The sequence below is a fragment of the Vigna radiata genome, chromosome 9 (assembly GCF_000741045.1).
Source record: "Vigna radiata var. radiata cultivar VC1973A chromosome 9, Vradiata_ver6, whole genome shotgun sequence".
Classification (NCBI taxonomy): Eukaryota; Viridiplantae; Streptophyta; class Magnoliopsida; order Fabales; family Fabaceae; genus Vigna; species Vigna radiata.
In genome coordinates this window covers 2,455,128-2,471,065 of record NC_028359.1, presented here as the reverse complement: position 1 = coordinate 2,471,065, position 15,938 = coordinate 2,455,128, and the positions used below count along the sequence as shown (strand labels likewise).

General features: G+C 34.8%; 4 protein-coding genes across 12 annotated transcripts; 2 read left to right on the top strand and 2 right to left on the bottom strand.

Annotated features, from left to right (window-relative positions):
* Window positions 1–407: 407 nt before the first annotated feature.
* On the top strand, window positions 408–4,338 carry LOC106774053 (disease resistance protein RML1A-like). The gene is made up of 4 exons (XM_014660864.2): window positions 408–971; window positions 1,165–2,260; window positions 2,352–2,666; window positions 2,804–4,338. The coding sequence occupies exons 1-4, from the start codon at window positions 415–417 to the stop codon at window positions 4,016–4,018; spliced, it is 3,183 nt and encodes a 1,060-aa protein (XP_014516350.2). The 5' UTR covers window positions 408–414; the 3' UTR covers window positions 4,019–4,338.
* Window positions 4,339–4,841: 503 nt separating this feature from the next.
* On the bottom strand, window positions 4,842–9,677 carry LOC106773026 (disease resistance protein RML1A). 9 transcript variants are annotated; one of them, XM_022786271.1, is made up of 7 exons: window positions 9,383–9,677; window positions 9,056–9,293; window positions 8,869–8,938; window positions 8,069–8,702; window positions 6,895–7,993; window positions 6,488–6,799; window positions 4,842–6,138 (listed from the first exon to the last, which is right to left on the bottom strand). In XM_022786271.1, exons 4-7 carry the CDS (start codon window positions 8,656–8,658, stop codon window positions 4,882–4,884), a joined length of 3,258 nt encoding a protein of 1,085 aa, XP_022641992.1. In that variant the 5' UTR covers window positions 8,659–8,702; window positions 8,869–8,938; window positions 9,056–9,293; window positions 9,383–9,677; the 3' UTR covers window positions 4,842–4,881. The 9 variants fall into 9 exon arrangements, with proteins under 9 accessions (XP_022641992.1, XP_022641991.1, XP_014515186.1 ...); XM_022786270.1 differs by having other exon boundaries at window positions 9,265–9,293; XM_014659700.2 differs by lacking the exon at window positions 9,056–9,293 and adding an exon at window positions 9,004–9,055.
* A 2,854-nt stretch (window positions 9,678–12,531) lies between these two features.
* LOC106773091 (E3 ubiquitin-protein ligase RING1-like) lies at window positions 12,532–12,966 on the top strand. The gene has a single exon (XM_014659779.1). The coding sequence runs from the start codon at window positions 12,532–12,534 to the stop codon at window positions 12,964–12,966; it is 435 nt and encodes a 144-aa protein (XP_014515265.1).
* A 363-nt stretch (window positions 12,967–13,329) lies between these two features.
* LOC106773828 (vacuolar protein sorting-associated protein 2 homolog 1) lies at window positions 13,330–15,571 on the bottom strand. Its single transcript, XM_014660585.2, has 5 exons — window positions 15,457–15,571; window positions 15,159–15,289; window positions 14,842–14,946; window positions 13,756–14,016; window positions 13,330–13,634 (listed from the first exon to the last, which is right to left on the bottom strand). Exons 1-5 carry the CDS (start codon window positions 15,491–15,493, stop codon window positions 13,494–13,496), a joined length of 675 nt encoding a protein of 224 aa, XP_014516071.1. The 5' UTR covers window positions 15,494–15,571; the 3' UTR covers window positions 13,330–13,493.
* Between the last annotated feature and the right edge of the window lie 367 nt (window positions 15,572–15,938).

Genomic DNA, 15,938 nt, shown 5'->3' with positions numbered 1-15,938 from the left:
GATTATATATATATATATATATATATATATATAAACATAGAAATTTACAAGAATTAGATGATTTTTGTAGAGTCTAGTTTAATTTTAATGGGTAATAAAATATAAAATTAAATATTACAAAAAGTAAAAAAAATGATAAACATATATATTTTTTGCCAATACGTTATTCTTATAAGTTTTATCCTGAAAAGGAAAAAAATTAAACAAGATTTATTATTTATGTTCTATTATTTTATACATTTTGTTTTATTTTTTAAGAAAAAAAAATTCTTTCTTGTAATTTTCTTCGTATTTTCCTTTTAAGAACCAAAAAAAAAAACTATCTTCATATTTTCCATTTCTAGATTTCTATATATATTGTGGCTGACAGTTGCTTTTTATATTGCAAAGGTGTAGAGAGACGAAGAAGTTAGGATGCAGTCTGTAGTCAATCCAATGTTTTTCCAAGTTTCTCATAAAATCAAATATGTTGCATTCATTTGTCTCGTGTTTGTAACATCTTCTGTTACTTCCAATGACACTTCTCAGATAAAGTACGATGTATTTGTTAGCTTCAGAGGTGAAGATGTCCGTAGAGGTTTCCTTAGCCATTTGATCGAGGCATTTTCTCAGAAGCAAATTGCTTTCTTCGTAGATGATAGCATTCTAAAAGGGGAAGAACTATCTGAAGCACTCTTTGGAGCAATTGAAGAATCATACATTTCGTTGGTTATATTTTCAGAAAACTATGCTTCTTCAAGATGGTGTTTGTCAGAACTTGAAAAAATTATGGAGTGCAGGAGAAAAAATGGACAAACTGTAGTGCCTATTTTCTACAAAGTTGACCCCTCAGACATACGACATCAAAGGAGGACTTATGGAGATGCCTTTATCAAACATGAAAGAAACTATTCCTTGGCTACTGTGCAAACCTGGCGGTCAGCTTTGAGTGAATCTGCTAATCTATCAGGATTTGATTTATCGAAATTTCCGTCAGTTTTTTGCTCCCTATCATGGTTTGAGATATCTAAAGAAAAATTCTATTTCAAACAAAATCTTTTATGTTTACAGAAGGGAATTTTCGTTCTTGTTTTTGTTTGTCTTTCTCTTGGTCTTCCTTTGTCTTACATCCAACTATGCTTGATTCTTTTCTGAGTTTCTCATAACTTCTTTTTTCTTGCACAGAGATGAAGCTGAACTTGTTAAAAGGATTGTTAAATTTGTCTGGAGTACGTTGAATCATGTTCACCAAGTTAACTCCAAAGGGCTTGTTGGAATTGGTAAACGAATTGCACAAGTTGAATCATTGCTGCAATTAGAAACAAAAGATGTTCGCATGATTGGAATTTGGGGCATGGGTGGTATTGGTAAGACAACTATTGCTCAAGAAGTATATAATAAACTGTGTTTTAAATATGATAGTTGTTGTTTTCTGGCTAACATAAGGGAGGAGTCATGGAGACATGGAATAAACTCTTTGAAGGAAAAACTTTTCTCAACATTATTAAGAGAAGAACATTTGAAAATAGGCAGACCTGATGGGTTCCAGAAGTTAGTTGAGAGAAGATTTCATCGCATGAAGGTTCTTATTATTCTCGATGATGTCGGTGACGCAGAGCAACTAGAAAATTTAGCCAGAACAAATTGGTTTGGATGTGGTAGTAGAATCATTGTGACAACCAGAGATAAACAGGTGCTTGCTGAGGAGTCTGCCAGTGTATACCATGTTGAAGCCTTAAACTTTGATGAATCTTTGCGACTTTTCAATTTAAATGCCTTTAAGCAAAAACATACAGAGGCAGAGTACGAGGAGCTGTCAAAGAAAGCAGTTGAGTACGCAAAAGGCATTCCATTTGTTCTTAAAGTTCTGGGTCACCGTCTTCATGGGAAAGACAGAGAGATATGGGAAAGTGAATTAGAAAGACAAGAAGTGCACAACAAAAGGGTTCATGATATTATTAAATCGAGTTACTATGATCTTGAGGAGGATGAAAAGAGGATTTTTTTGGATATTGCATGTTTTTTTTATGGGCAGCAACTGCAGGTAAAGTACATAGATTTTTTATTGAAAGATCGTGATTATTCGGTGCCTGCGGGATTGGAAAGGTTGAAGGATAAAGCTTTTATCAGTATTTCTCAAGAAAATACTGTATCAATGCATGACATCATACAAGAAACTGCATGGCAGATTGCTGGCCAAGAATCCATTGAAAACCCCAGAAGAAGCCAGATTCGACTATTTGTTCCTGATGACATTTATGAAGTACTAACATACAACAAGGTAATGGAGAAAATAATACAGAATAATTGGATATTTTGGGGGAAATTAGTTCATAGTGATGTTTACAGATTTTCTACTATTTTTCTTGCAGGGTAACGAGGCTATCAGAAGCATAGTCGTCAACTTATTGAGAATCAAGCAACTACATTTGAAGCCACAAGTATTTACTAAGATGAGCAAGCTCCATTTTCTAAATATTTACACTGCAGGAACTCGCGATATTCGCTTCTACGAACCATGGGGCTTGTATCTTCATCAAGGGCTTCAATCTCTGCCGAATGAGCTAAGATATCTTGGGTGGATGCATTATCCTTTGGAATCTTTGCCTTCAAACTTTTCTGCAGAAAATCTCGTCGAGTTGCACTTGCCATATAGCCGGGTGAAAAAACTATGGCATGAAGTACCGGTAAATATTATATATATATATATATATATATATATATATATATATATATATATATATATATATATATAGCTTTTGATCTAAAATTAAAATTAGCCCATGTCTTGTCTTCAATAATATGTTTGTTTTAACTGCTACAGGATCTTGTGAATTTAAAGGTCCTTATGCTGTATTCATCCTCAAACATAAAGGAGCTGCCGGACTTTTCAAGGGCCCCAAACCTTGAAGTAATAGATCTTCGATCCTGTGTAGGGTTGACTAGTGTTCATCCATCAGTTTTCTCTCTCAAAAAGCTTGAGAAATTAGATTTGGATGAATGCAGATCCCTTACAAGCCTTCGAAGCAATGTCCAAATGGAATCCCTTCGTTACCTCTCCCTCTTTAAATGCATGGAACTAAAAGATTTCTCGGTGACCTCAAAGAATATGATAATGTTGAATTTAGAAAACACAGATATCAAGCAACTCCCTTCTTCTTTTGGATCTCAAAGCAAGCTTGAAGACTTAAATCTAGCGTTCTCTTCCATTGAGAGCTTGCCTGCAGACATGAAAGATCTTAAAGGGTTGCAACATCTCGATCTACGACACTGTAGGAATCTTAGCTCCCTACCGGAGCTTCCTCCATCTATTGAAACACTAGATTGCCGAGAATGCGTGTCATTGGGGAGTGTAACGTTCCCTTCTATTGCTGAACAATGGAAAGAAAATAAGAAAAAGGTTGTCTTTTGGAACTGCTTGAACTTAGATGAACGTTCACTCAAGGCCATTGAGACGAATGCGCGAATTAACATGGTGAAATTTGCACACCGGCATTTGTCTACATCTGGTGATGCTCACGCCATTTATGTGTACCCAGGAAGCCAGGTTCCAGAATGGTTGACGCATAAGACCACACATGATGATGATGATGATGATGATGGTGATGATGATGAGGATAGCATAACTTTTGCTCCAAATCCCTCTCACCTGGGCTACATTTTTTGCTTGATTTTACCGGCAGTGCAGTATTCGGAAAGGGTTTTGAAATTGACGGTCAGTACTGAAGGTGAAGATGAAGGTGACAGTATGATTGTGTACTTAGACAGACCACATCATACTATTAAGTTTGATCACGTGTATCTGATGTACAACGAAGCATGTTCTCGCTTTCTAACCAGTCGTGCCAAACAGCAACCAATGCTAAAAATTAAGGTTACAGTAGCAACACTAACACTCTCATCAAAATACACGGAGGTGCAATTAAGAGGGTTTGGGGTGAGCACAATCAGCAATTTTCTTCAGAAACGACAATTGTATGATACTCCTATTCCAATGGAACATTCTGAAGGCTTTCCAGATGCTCTGTGGAATAGGTGAGAGGGAAGAAGAGAATATTACATAAATAATTTCGAAATGCTTGGCCTTTTCTTATAGTTTTTGGACTTTCTGCATGGTTGTTTTTAATCTGTGTTTGACGATTAGTGGGACAATGAAAGAAGAGTAACTGTAGAAGAAAGTCAAGAACTTTTAAAATTATTTTATCAGTGGAGAAAATTTGGAAGCACTCCAAATGTGCCCATTTGTTTTATGTAAAGCTAAATTGTTTTTTCTGGGATTTCTGTTCATGTTAGAAGATTAATTAGCAGTTCACGAAGTAAAGAAAGAAGATAGATTGACACTTCTATGTCTACCAGGACCAGGGGAAGAGATTAAAACATAATATCTTATCTAGTGATTATATATAATTTTACATACATATATAGTTTTTTATTGATATTTTTAAATTTTTACATGAATTTAAAAGCTTTATTATGTTACTCAGTAAACTTCATATGGATTGTTTTTATATTGAACATTAAAGAATGTTTGCCCGTTGAAAATTAAAGCTTTATTATGTTACTTAGTAAACTTCATATGAATTCAATATAATTAAAGAATGTTTGTCCGTTGAAATGCTTTATAAATTATAGAACCTCTCAGTCAAACACATTGATTAATAAATCAACATTTCAGATATATGAATGAATGAATGTCAGTAGAAAATAAGAAAAATAGTGTTGAAAAGTCAAAATATACATTAATTTGTATCGTGAATTGTCATACTCCTCACAGAAGAAAGTCAAGTAACAAAGCTCCAGTCAAATCCTTCTCTATTCTCATCACAAACTATGCTAGTGGTCTTTTCTCTCTTTCAATGAAATTCTCTCTTCAAAGTTCTTGGCAGAGCGACTTTCATTATTCTACACCAATCTTCTGATACAAATATTAAAAGTCCCGACAAAGACAACAATGCAGAAAGTACAGAAAAATCTTGACAAAATTGGGACATTTGGTACATTATCACCAAATTTTACTTTTTGAACAAAACTGAGAAAGTCTGTAGTATTTATTGCACTGATTCCAAAAGCTCTTAGCTTTAATGGTACGTACTTGGATGTGAGCGTTCGAGATGCCAATGCAACCTTAATTTTCAACCTTGGCTCATGTTTGGCACGACCGTTTAGGTAGCGAGAACAAGCCTGGTCATACATTAGATACACATGATCCGATGTAATACGATGTCGTGGTCTGTCCATGTACACATTGATATGGCTACCTTCACCACTAATACTAATCTTAAATTCCAAAGCTGAACCCCCAAATGGGACTTCTGGAACAACAAAGCCAAAAATGAAGCCTATGTGTGAGGAGTGTGGAGAAAGAACAGAAGAGAGATCAATAATCACGAAATCATCATGTGTCGTCTTATGCACCAGCCATTCTGGAACTTTACTTCCAGGATACACATAGGTGCTTTGAGCATCCCCAAATAGGGAAAAATGTTGGTGTGCAAATTTCATCATGTTAATTTGTGCATTCAACTCAATAGCAGTGAGAGAAGGTTCATCCAATTTCAAGCAGTTCCAGAAAGCAACTCTTTTCTTATTTTCCTTCAGTTGTTCACCAGCAGTAGAAGGGAACGTTACAGTCTCAAGTGATATACATCCACGGGCATCTAGTGTTTCAAGTGATGCCGGAAGCTCTGGTAGAGTTCGAAGCTGTCTGCAATATCTTAGATCAAGATGTCGCAGCCTTGTAAGATGCTTGATACTTGTTGGCAAGTGGTCAATGTAAGTGTATGCCAACCGTAGCTTTTGGAGGTTGCTTTGAAGTCCAAATGATGAAGGTAGTCGCTTGATTCCGGTGAGTTCTAAATTCAACTTTACCATATTCTTTGAGGTCACTGAGAAATCCTTCAGTGACATGCATCCATAGAGGGAGAGATAACGAAGAGAATCCAAATGGACATTGCTCCGAAGGCTTCTAAGGGAAAGGCAGCCACCTAGGTACAATTTCTCAAGATTTCTAAGAGAAAAAATTGATGAATGCACACTAGTCAGACGTACACAAAATCTGAGATCTATCACTTTGAGATTTGTGGCCTTTGAAAAGTTTGGTAGCTCCTTTAGTCTTGTTGATGAATGAAGTATAAGGACCCTTAAGTTAACAAGATCCTCCTGCAGCAGTTAAACCAAATGAAGACAATATTGCATGAGCTAATGAAAGTGGGAAATTTTGGATTAGCTAACATTAAGGAAGTGCTCCTTCTAGTTGTTCTGGTTTTAAATTTGAGTTCTTATACCAGAAGTCCCTAATCCAATATTTGTGGCAGGGTAGTAGAACCAAAAAGTTTTTTGTGTCAATTTTTTTATAAGTAGAGAGGACTAAAACTTAAATTATATATATTTCTCTTTAAAGACTACAAAATTTAAAATAAAGATAACTCTAGATAAAAATAAGTTAAATCTTTTGAATTCATTGTGTTTATGTTAAAGCTCAAAATAAGTAGAGATACATAATACTTACCGGTGCTTCTTGCCAAAGTTTTTTCAGTCGGCTATTTGGTAAGTTCAATTCAACAAGATTTTCAGCAGAAAACTTTGAAGGCAAAGATTCCAAAGGATAATGGGTCCAACGAAGATATCTTAGTTCATTTGATAAAGATTCAAGCCCTTGTGGAAGATACAAGCCTCCTTGATCCCTGAGGCAACTACAAGACCCTTTACTATAAAAATCTAGAAAGTGTAATTTGCTCATCCTTGCAAATACTTGAGGGTTTAATTGCAGTTGTTTGATTCTTGACAAGTTTATGACTATGCTTCTGATGGCCTCGTCACCCTGCAAAAAGGCAGTAGAAAATTTTGAAACATCGTTATAAACTATTTTCCTACAAAACATAAAAGATTCTGTTAGCATATGATTTTATCTTTTACCTTATTATAGTTTAGTACATGATAAATGTCCTCAGGATCCAATAGTCGAATCTGGCTTCTAGGATTGTCAATTGATTCTTCTCGAGCAATCTGCCAAGCTGTTTCTTGTATAATGTTGTGCATCGATACACCATTTTCTTGAGAAACACTTATAAGAGCTTTATCTTTCAACCTTTCTAATCCGGCAACCACTGAATAATCATGGTCTTTCAATAAAAAATTCATATGCTTTACCTTCAGATTCAGTCCATCGAAAAAGCATGCAATATCTAAAAATATCTTCTTTTCATCCCGATCAAGATCATTGTAACTCAATTTAATAATATCATGGACCTTTTTGTTCTGTACTTTTTTGAGTCTTTCCAATTGGCTTTCCCAAGTTTCCTTATCTTTTCCATGAAGAAGGTGACCCAAAACTTTAAGAACTAGTGGAATCCCTTTTGCATAGTTGACCACTTTCTTTGAAAGCTCATGGTACTCACTTTCAAGATGATTTTGCTTAAAGGCATTCAAATTGAAAAGCCTTAAGGATTCATCAAAGTTTAATGCCTCTACCTCATATATACTAGCAAACTCTCTAGCAAGTACCTGTTTATCTCTGGTTGTTATGATGATTCTGCTACCTGATCCAAACCAATCATGTGTTCCTGCTAAAACTTCAAGTTGATCTGAATCATTGACATCATCAAGAATGATGAGAACTTTCATACGTCGAAGCCTTCTCTCAATATATTGAGGCAATCCGTTAGGTGTGTCAATTTTCAAATCCTCTCCTCCTAATAATGTTGAGAAAAGCTTCTTCTTTAAAGAGATCATTCCAAGTCTTCCCGATTCTTCTCTTATGTTAGCCAAAAAACAGCAACCTTCATATTCAAAACACAACTTGTCATATACTTCTTGTGCAATGGTTGTTTTACCAATGCCACCCATGCCCCATATTCCCATAATACGTACATCAGGCTCTTCTGATTGTAGCAGTGATTCAACATGTGCAATTCGTTTACCAACTCCAACAAGCCCTTTGGCTTTACCTTGTTGCACTTGATTCAACCTACTCAACACGCACTTAACTATCTCTTTAATAAACTCAGCTTCGTCCCTGTGCCATAGAAAATGTGTAAATATCAAACACATTCCGAAAAGTTTATGAAAAAGCATAACCTCAAATACATACCGAAAAGTTGATGAATGAAATCCTGCCAGATTAGCAGCTTCAGTCAAAGCAGTTCTCCAGATTTGCATAGTGGTCAAACTATATCTTATCTGATGTTTAGCGAAGGCATGTTCGTAAGTCCCTTTCTGATGTCTTACATGTGCAGGATCCACTTTGTAGAAGACAGGTAGTACAATCTGGCCATTTTTTTTTCTACACTCAACAATTTTCACAAGCTCTGACAAACACCAGTGTGAAGAAGCATAGTCTTGTGAAAATATAATCAATGAAATTGATGATCCTTCAATTGCACGAATGAGTGCTTCAGACATTCCATCTCCTCTGACAACCTTGTTATCCACAAACGCATTAATATGCCTTTGAGAAAACGCCTCAATCAAATGGCTAAGGAAATCTTGCCGGATATCTGTGCCTCTAAAGCTAACAAACACATCGAACTTTATCTGAGGGGAGTCATTATCATAAGCAAAATCTGTCACTGGATATGAAGAATTATTACTATTATTATTGTCTATCGCGGCCAGCAAGACACACACAAATATTACACGTTTGATTCTATCAAAAACTCGGAAAGAATTAGAATATGTCATTGGGTTGGATCGTATATCCTCTGGATCTTTCTTCTTGTCTACACCTTTACGAAAAGAAAAGTGATCAGCAGCAAGATAAATCCATAAATGGAAAGATAAAACAAGCTTTTTTCTAAAACAAAAAGGTTATTATTGAGAATCAGTACAGGAAGTAGAGTAATCTAGTACTAGAGTAAAAGAATAAAAGAAGAACAGTTATGTGACTCCAACCTCAAACAGCTGAATGCATTAATCCGCTGATTAAATCACTCCTAACAGCTTAAAGAGCTGGACTTAATATCTGCAACGAACTCATTATTCTCAGCCAAATAGAGACAAAAATATATTTCAGATGAAAATACCTACAGTAGCAAGATTCCAAATTAAGCCTGTTGTTGCTTTTAGTTGGCTGGAATACCTGACAGATTGAAATCAAACCATTAAATCCCTGCTTCAGAATGCTTAATTGGTCAGAAATCAGAAGCACTTCAGAGAGTTTTCTTGAACTTTGAATTGATCACTTTGTCAGTATAGTCTTATGTGTGTGTGTGTGTGAACATTGATGAATGGTGAGATTCTAAAAATGGACACTCTCTCAGTTTTTCTGACCATATATAAACACTCTACCTTTTTGTTTCCATCGTGACTGTCTAAAACTGAATAACAAATTTGAAGATAATGATTAACCACAAAAGCAGGCAAAATTAAGAAAAAGAGTAGATTAAACAAGCTCATTATGACTGACCTGGAAAGCCTATTTCTGAATTTTCAGCAATCAGATGAAGATTGTGTAGGTTCCTTTGAGGGAAGAGGAGTTGAAAGAGCTTCCTTAGGATGGATTCAGCAAGAGTTTTTGGGTCCACTTAAGTAGACAGTCATCAAAAGATAGGAGTTGACGCCCTTTGCATTGGTCTTCTGTTCTCTCACACATTGAAGTCTCCACACGCCTAGGAAATTTTGTGGCAATTTAAACTAAACTACCGCTTGCTATTATATTCAATTCAATGATATATAATTCAACATGTTGTAGGAGAATTCACCCATTGTGTATAATATTTTTTTGCCATATTTTTAGCCTTGTATCAGTAACTTTTTTATCTAGTGAGGATGTGTAAAGCTTATCCATGCATAAAAACCAGATATTTAAGTTTGATTTTGTTTTGAAAGAGAGAATGTCTCAAACCCCACGTTTCATTACATCATGGTATGTTTAATTAACAATGAAAATGAAAAGAATACGTCAGAAAGTGATTTTATTTAACATCTATGTCGGAATCCTGACGTCTTCCTCCACGTGCCTCTGCTATATTCGGTAACAGAAGTCTTCATTCTCATTTTCGTCTTACAAGAGGGGATATATTAATCACTGAAAGTTTCGTCAAATATAGATTATGTATTCAACGAGACTGTGGTGAGAGAAAGCAGTTAAGAGTGTGCACAATTGATAAGAAAATATCTATGTAATATTACACCAAGTATGAAAAAAATTAGAGTTCTAGAATGTCATGGATCAATGGAAGTAGCTTCATATATCATGCTGACCCAGTCTTAGATTAATGCTCTTAAAACCAGCATGGTGGTTAGGGTTGGTAATTGAGTCCGACAAATCAAATTTAGTATATAATAATCAAATGCTACTACGATTTAGATTTGATTGGAACATGTTTGATTTGGATGATGATTAGCACTTCATTTTGACGAAGTGGTCACTGTTGCGCGTTACCGTGTTCCAGATTCTCTGCTGCTATTGAATTCTGTCATTCCAACCAAACTTTGCACATGTTTAAATCTCTTATGTTTCTACGAATACTTTGATGTAAATAATTAAAATAATGTAATTACTATTTATTTGATAATTCAAATAGTAAAATTTGAATATTTCAAGATAAAGCAGGTTTTTTATATAATACATTTTTACATGTTTTTATTCTAGTTCATTAGCTTTTTATAGTTTTTTATTTTTTTATGCATATTGATCAAGAAGAAAAAAATGTATTAATATATGCAGAAAGTTAGTTTATCAAACTATAATATTTTCATGAAAAATACTATGACTATATTAAATTAAAAGAATTATGAGAAAAAAAATATATCAGGAACCTAATTAAATACTGGTAGTATAAATGATTTTCAAACTTTCATCTAATAGATATTAATTATTTAATCACCACTTTAGAGTTATATCCATAATTTTTTTAACTTGTTTGCGACGCAAAATATTTTGAAAGTCATAGTCATGCTTTAAAAGTCACAGTATAGTTTTTGTCTTCATCGTATAGAAATAACGTGTTTTATGTAACATTAAATAAAACAATTTTCTTTCTTAGTTTATATAAATATTACAACTTTTATTGAAAGTTTTACCTCTAGAGATAAGGCCAATTCATAATATATAAATGAGTATAAATTTTATCTTACAAACTGGTAATGTGAAATTGAATTAGACTTCCCTTCAAACAAGTCTTTGTCTTATTAAGCAATGTAAACCATATAATTTATGTGAAAACCCGTATTTGTCTTCAATCATAAAATGAATAAGAGAACAAACTTATATCTTCTGATACTTATTCAGCAAGTCTTTTTATGTTTTTCCTGAGAACCAATTCGTGAAGATTGATCTTCCTTCAACCTATTGTTCATCTACCTCATTCGTTAGTTCTTATCAGAGGTTGCTCTGTTGCTTAAAATATTTAGTATGGTATATAATAATTTTCCTGCATTCTTAGCTATATAGTGTACAAGGTCAACTTATTCAGAAGTTCTTTCAATGCACAAGCCGCCATAACATCCTTCTTACCTGGAAGTATTGGATCAGCGGTGTGCCACTTCATTGTAAAGATAAAATGTTTTTGGTTTAATACCTCATTTGCTCCCAACTTTTATAGGTTTTGTTAAAAATGATCCTTTATTTTAAAAAATGTTCATTAAAGTCCCATAATTTATTAAAAAATATTCAATCCAGTCCTTTTCGTCGACGTTGTTAAAAACTTAACGGTGCAAATTTCACCGTGACCAAACCTGACTGGGGTGTGAAGTTTGATGAATACGTGACACGTTGTAGTCTGTGAATATATTAAATAAATGAAAATGACATAAGGTAGGTGGTTTAAGACTGGGTTAAAGAAAAATACTCTTTTGCTAAGACTGATTTCACCATTTCTGAGTTCAACATTGTGTTGGAAGTGGTGTTTGTAATGAGGGTTGACTTCTGATTCCTTGAAGGTGAAACTGGAATAGCGTACGTACATGAAGTAAGTGGTCGTAATCTACGCCTAATTACTTGATGTTATTCTTGTTGTATTTGGGGGTTAGGGTTTAATAATGTTTTGTTCGATTGACGATGATTTTGAATTGTTTTGTAATGTGTGATGTCCTAAGGAGTTAGGCTTTTGCGTTAAATATTGTATGTTGAATTTTTTTTTATTTTAATTTTAGCCGTATGGACCAATCACCACGTGATACATGGCAAAGTTAAAAAGTTGTCAAAAATAGGAATCAAAATATCATTATCTATTTGCATTAGTTGAAAGAAGATTCTCTTAGTTCTTGAATTAGAACTATGATTCTAAAAAAATTAATAATCTTTGATTTATCAATTTATGATGTACCATTCTTCTTACTTGAAACAGAAAACTAGTTTATCCTAATAAGTCACAAAATGCTAGCTCTATTCATTTACTCAGGACAATGGAAAGTCTTGTTTTATTCCTCCAAAAGTATGTATATATCCCTTCAGAAGTTGTCGTTTTATGTGCTACAGCATTGTTGAGATCGAATTGGTTGTTGCTGTGTTCATAGTTATCGTCAAACGTATCATGACACGGCTCTACAACAATGTAACCACATACCCATTTCACCATTTCTGCCTCTGAAAAATCAATGCCATAAGGGGAAATGGATCTGTGTCCTTGGTGTCTGATAATTGGAACACTGGCAATTTCTTTCACGTTCTTCACTTTCATCATGCTTGGATGGTGCTTGGATACCAATCACATACTATCCCTTCCTACAACAGGCTTATCTTTTGATGACAAGTTCTCTCCTTGCATGAGTTTGGAGTCTCATTCGATTACCTTCAACTACCAGGCTGCAGAAGGCACAAACCAGACTGAATGTGTTATCTGTTTGACAAGTTTTGAAGAAGAGGAAAGTGTACGGAAGCTTCACACTTGCAAGCACATCTTCCACACCCTTTGCATTGACAAGTGGCTTGGCTCTCATTCAGGTTGTCCACTGTGCCGCACTCAGATTGATAAAGCGAGTTCCCAAAATAGTAGAGTGTCTTTGGAAGAAAATGATCACATGATCATGGTCATTGTCAACTCCTGAATCATCACAACCCCGCTCATGGCTACCGTTCAAAACCATAATTTTCTCGCATATTCTGAGAATGATAAGATTTGAAACTTCCTACAGTCAGCTCATTTATGCTCTGGTATTCACTTCCTCTAGGATCAGTTTCCTATTCCCATCAAAAGTGGGGGTTATGTGGTAAACAATTCTTGGACCAGTTTTACTTTAACGTATTTGTGAAAAACTAATACCTGAAGTATTCGGCATTTGTGTATACATTTTGAATAATTCTATATCACGCAAATTATTCATATGATTCATATTATTAATGCGGAATCGAACTTTTGATAAGTTGTAAAAGGTGTAATCAATTACAAAAAAGAGATACACAGGCTAAAATTTCATAAATATCATGACATGAAATTCAACTTCTGATATTACTCTTTACTTTTTACACATATATGTTAGCTTCATACATGATGGTAAAATTATAATAAAACACATCCTAATTTCATATACAATCATTATTTTCGTTGGTCGTTGAATACCATTCCCCCGGACTCTCACATTTTTCTCAGGTTATTTAACCTAGCCTGTAGGTCGTCATCTATTCCACTGTCTTCATGACCCGTTGATTCAGCTTGAGCAACCCTGTTATTTGCCGCTGGTGCAGTGACAGAGGTTGATGCAGGAGCATTCAAAAGCTGCATGTAGAACAAATGAAATACATATCATCATTGTCATTATATTACTTTTACTTTTCTCAGGCTAGGAATATGATAAACCTGTTCATCTATAATTAGCTATTTTCTGATAACAACTTACCTCAGAGTTGATATCAATTCCGATCTCATCAAGAACCTGATTCACAAGATCTTCTGTCTCTTCCTCCTCTTCATCACCTTCCAAAGCGTCGTCAATCGCATCTCCCATTACCTCAGAAACCAGTTCCATCTTCTCATTCTGCCTTTCAAAGTCTTGCATTATCCTCTGTAGCGAAGGCAAATTCATCTGCCTATTCATTTGACCCATTGCTTTAGTAACTCCTTTCATAGCCTCCCCCATTGCTTGAGTGGATTTTAACGTCTGAAATTGACATCAGAGTCCTTTTTACACACTATATAATAAAATCACTCATACAGAATCGAATGGATTTTAGCATCTGAAATTGATTAGTATTTGATTGCTGGCGTAAAAGTAGATGAAGCTAAAACTATTTTGGTTTGTGGTTCAGTTCTGATAAGTTGGAAGCATGACCTAATGAGTCAGAGAGAGGAAGGTTGCTTGACCTCCTCATCTTCTAATTTTCAAGTGTAGCCCACCCAGAGAACCAGTACAGGGAACTGTTAACTGGATTAGGGTAGACTAAGTGGTTGGCTATCCATCTTAATCCAAAGTTATGAATAAATCATCTTTAAGTATAAAATATTATATCTGGAGTTAGCACCAAAGAATTAGCTGAGAGAAACAAAAGTGCAACAACATTCAGTACACACCCAACACAGAACTTGTCTTCCCGTTTCAAAACATACCCTAACATTGTAGGGTAGGTTGAATTAAATTAAACTGAAAGACATAAAACACGGTGGCTACACACACGGCCATGGATGCACCGTGGCCTTGTGCATCATCACACCATCTACATTGTGAATTTAGGAATCCTCCTAAACATATTATTGCCATAACAACATCAATTCATCACTCCACAACTAAAATTATAAACAGTTGCTGCAACATAACAACTTAGCATTTGTTTATTATTATTTCCCATGAAGCTCAGAATGTGCAAGTTAACAGAATGCTAAACATACATACAACTTTAACTCATCTGCCAGTTTCCAATAAAGCAGATTGAGCATGAAGAAAATTTCAAGTTCCCCAATTTAGCAATGCAAACGCACAAAAACAAACCTGAATTCTCAAAGAAACACCCTGAAGTTGCGATTTGAGCTTGTAAAACTTTTCAATCTGATGGCGAGTCCTGATGAGATCCTTTGCCATCACTCTCACTGCCCCCTACCAAATTCAAGCCAACCCCAAAAAACCGTTTTAATTATGAACAATAACCAAATGTATCTCATTATACACCTGATCAAGTAAACTCAACCCTAGACACCATTCGCCCCAGTACACTAAATCACAATCCTTAAAAGCAACAAACTTCTGCTCAGACAGAAACAACATAAGAATGCTAAATACCGATGAAACACAGAACGAATAAATGATACCATCTGCCCTTGTTTGGCATTCTTCTTAATCTCGACAATCAATTTCTTTTCTTGATTCTGCAAGCCTTGCCTTTCCCTTTCTATTTCTCTAATGGACTTGTCCAGCATCCTTTTGTTCTCCCTCAAAAGCTCTGACACAAAAAATAAACCAACCCAATATCGAGTTCAAGTTAAAGACAACTTTTTTATACTGGGAATGCCAACAAAAATTGCTGTATTCAATCGAAGTAATCACAAAAACGACACACCAATTTGATATAAAAACAAAAGTTAGCAAACAACAAGAGAAAAGAAGTACCGGCGGGAGTCTTTCTATTGCCGAACAGAAAACTCATGTTGGTTCGAACTAAGAGACCTTTTCCTCAGTGTCTTGTCTTTTGCCTCAAAATTTGATAACACCTTCCACTCTTCAATTTTGCATAAACTATATTAAATGTGTTTGTTTCGGGTAACTTTTCGTTTTTCTCCGGTACGAGCTTTTTCGTTTGGGCTTTTGAAGCCTGACCATTTATGGGCCCAAAATGAAGGTCCAATAAAACTATTTCATGGGATTTTCTTCCTGCATCTCAAAAGTATATTTTACATTAAATGTCTTTTAGAAATAATTATAAAATGAGAGAGGTGTTTCGGAATAGTATACATTAAATGTCTTTTAGAGTAACCACTTTAAAAGGCATTTTAGAATTTATATTATAAAAATAAATGTAAAATTAGTTTTATTTGCATAATTTTAAATAAAGCATTCCTAAAAGTAATATATGTCGAAAGATGTAATCTGGA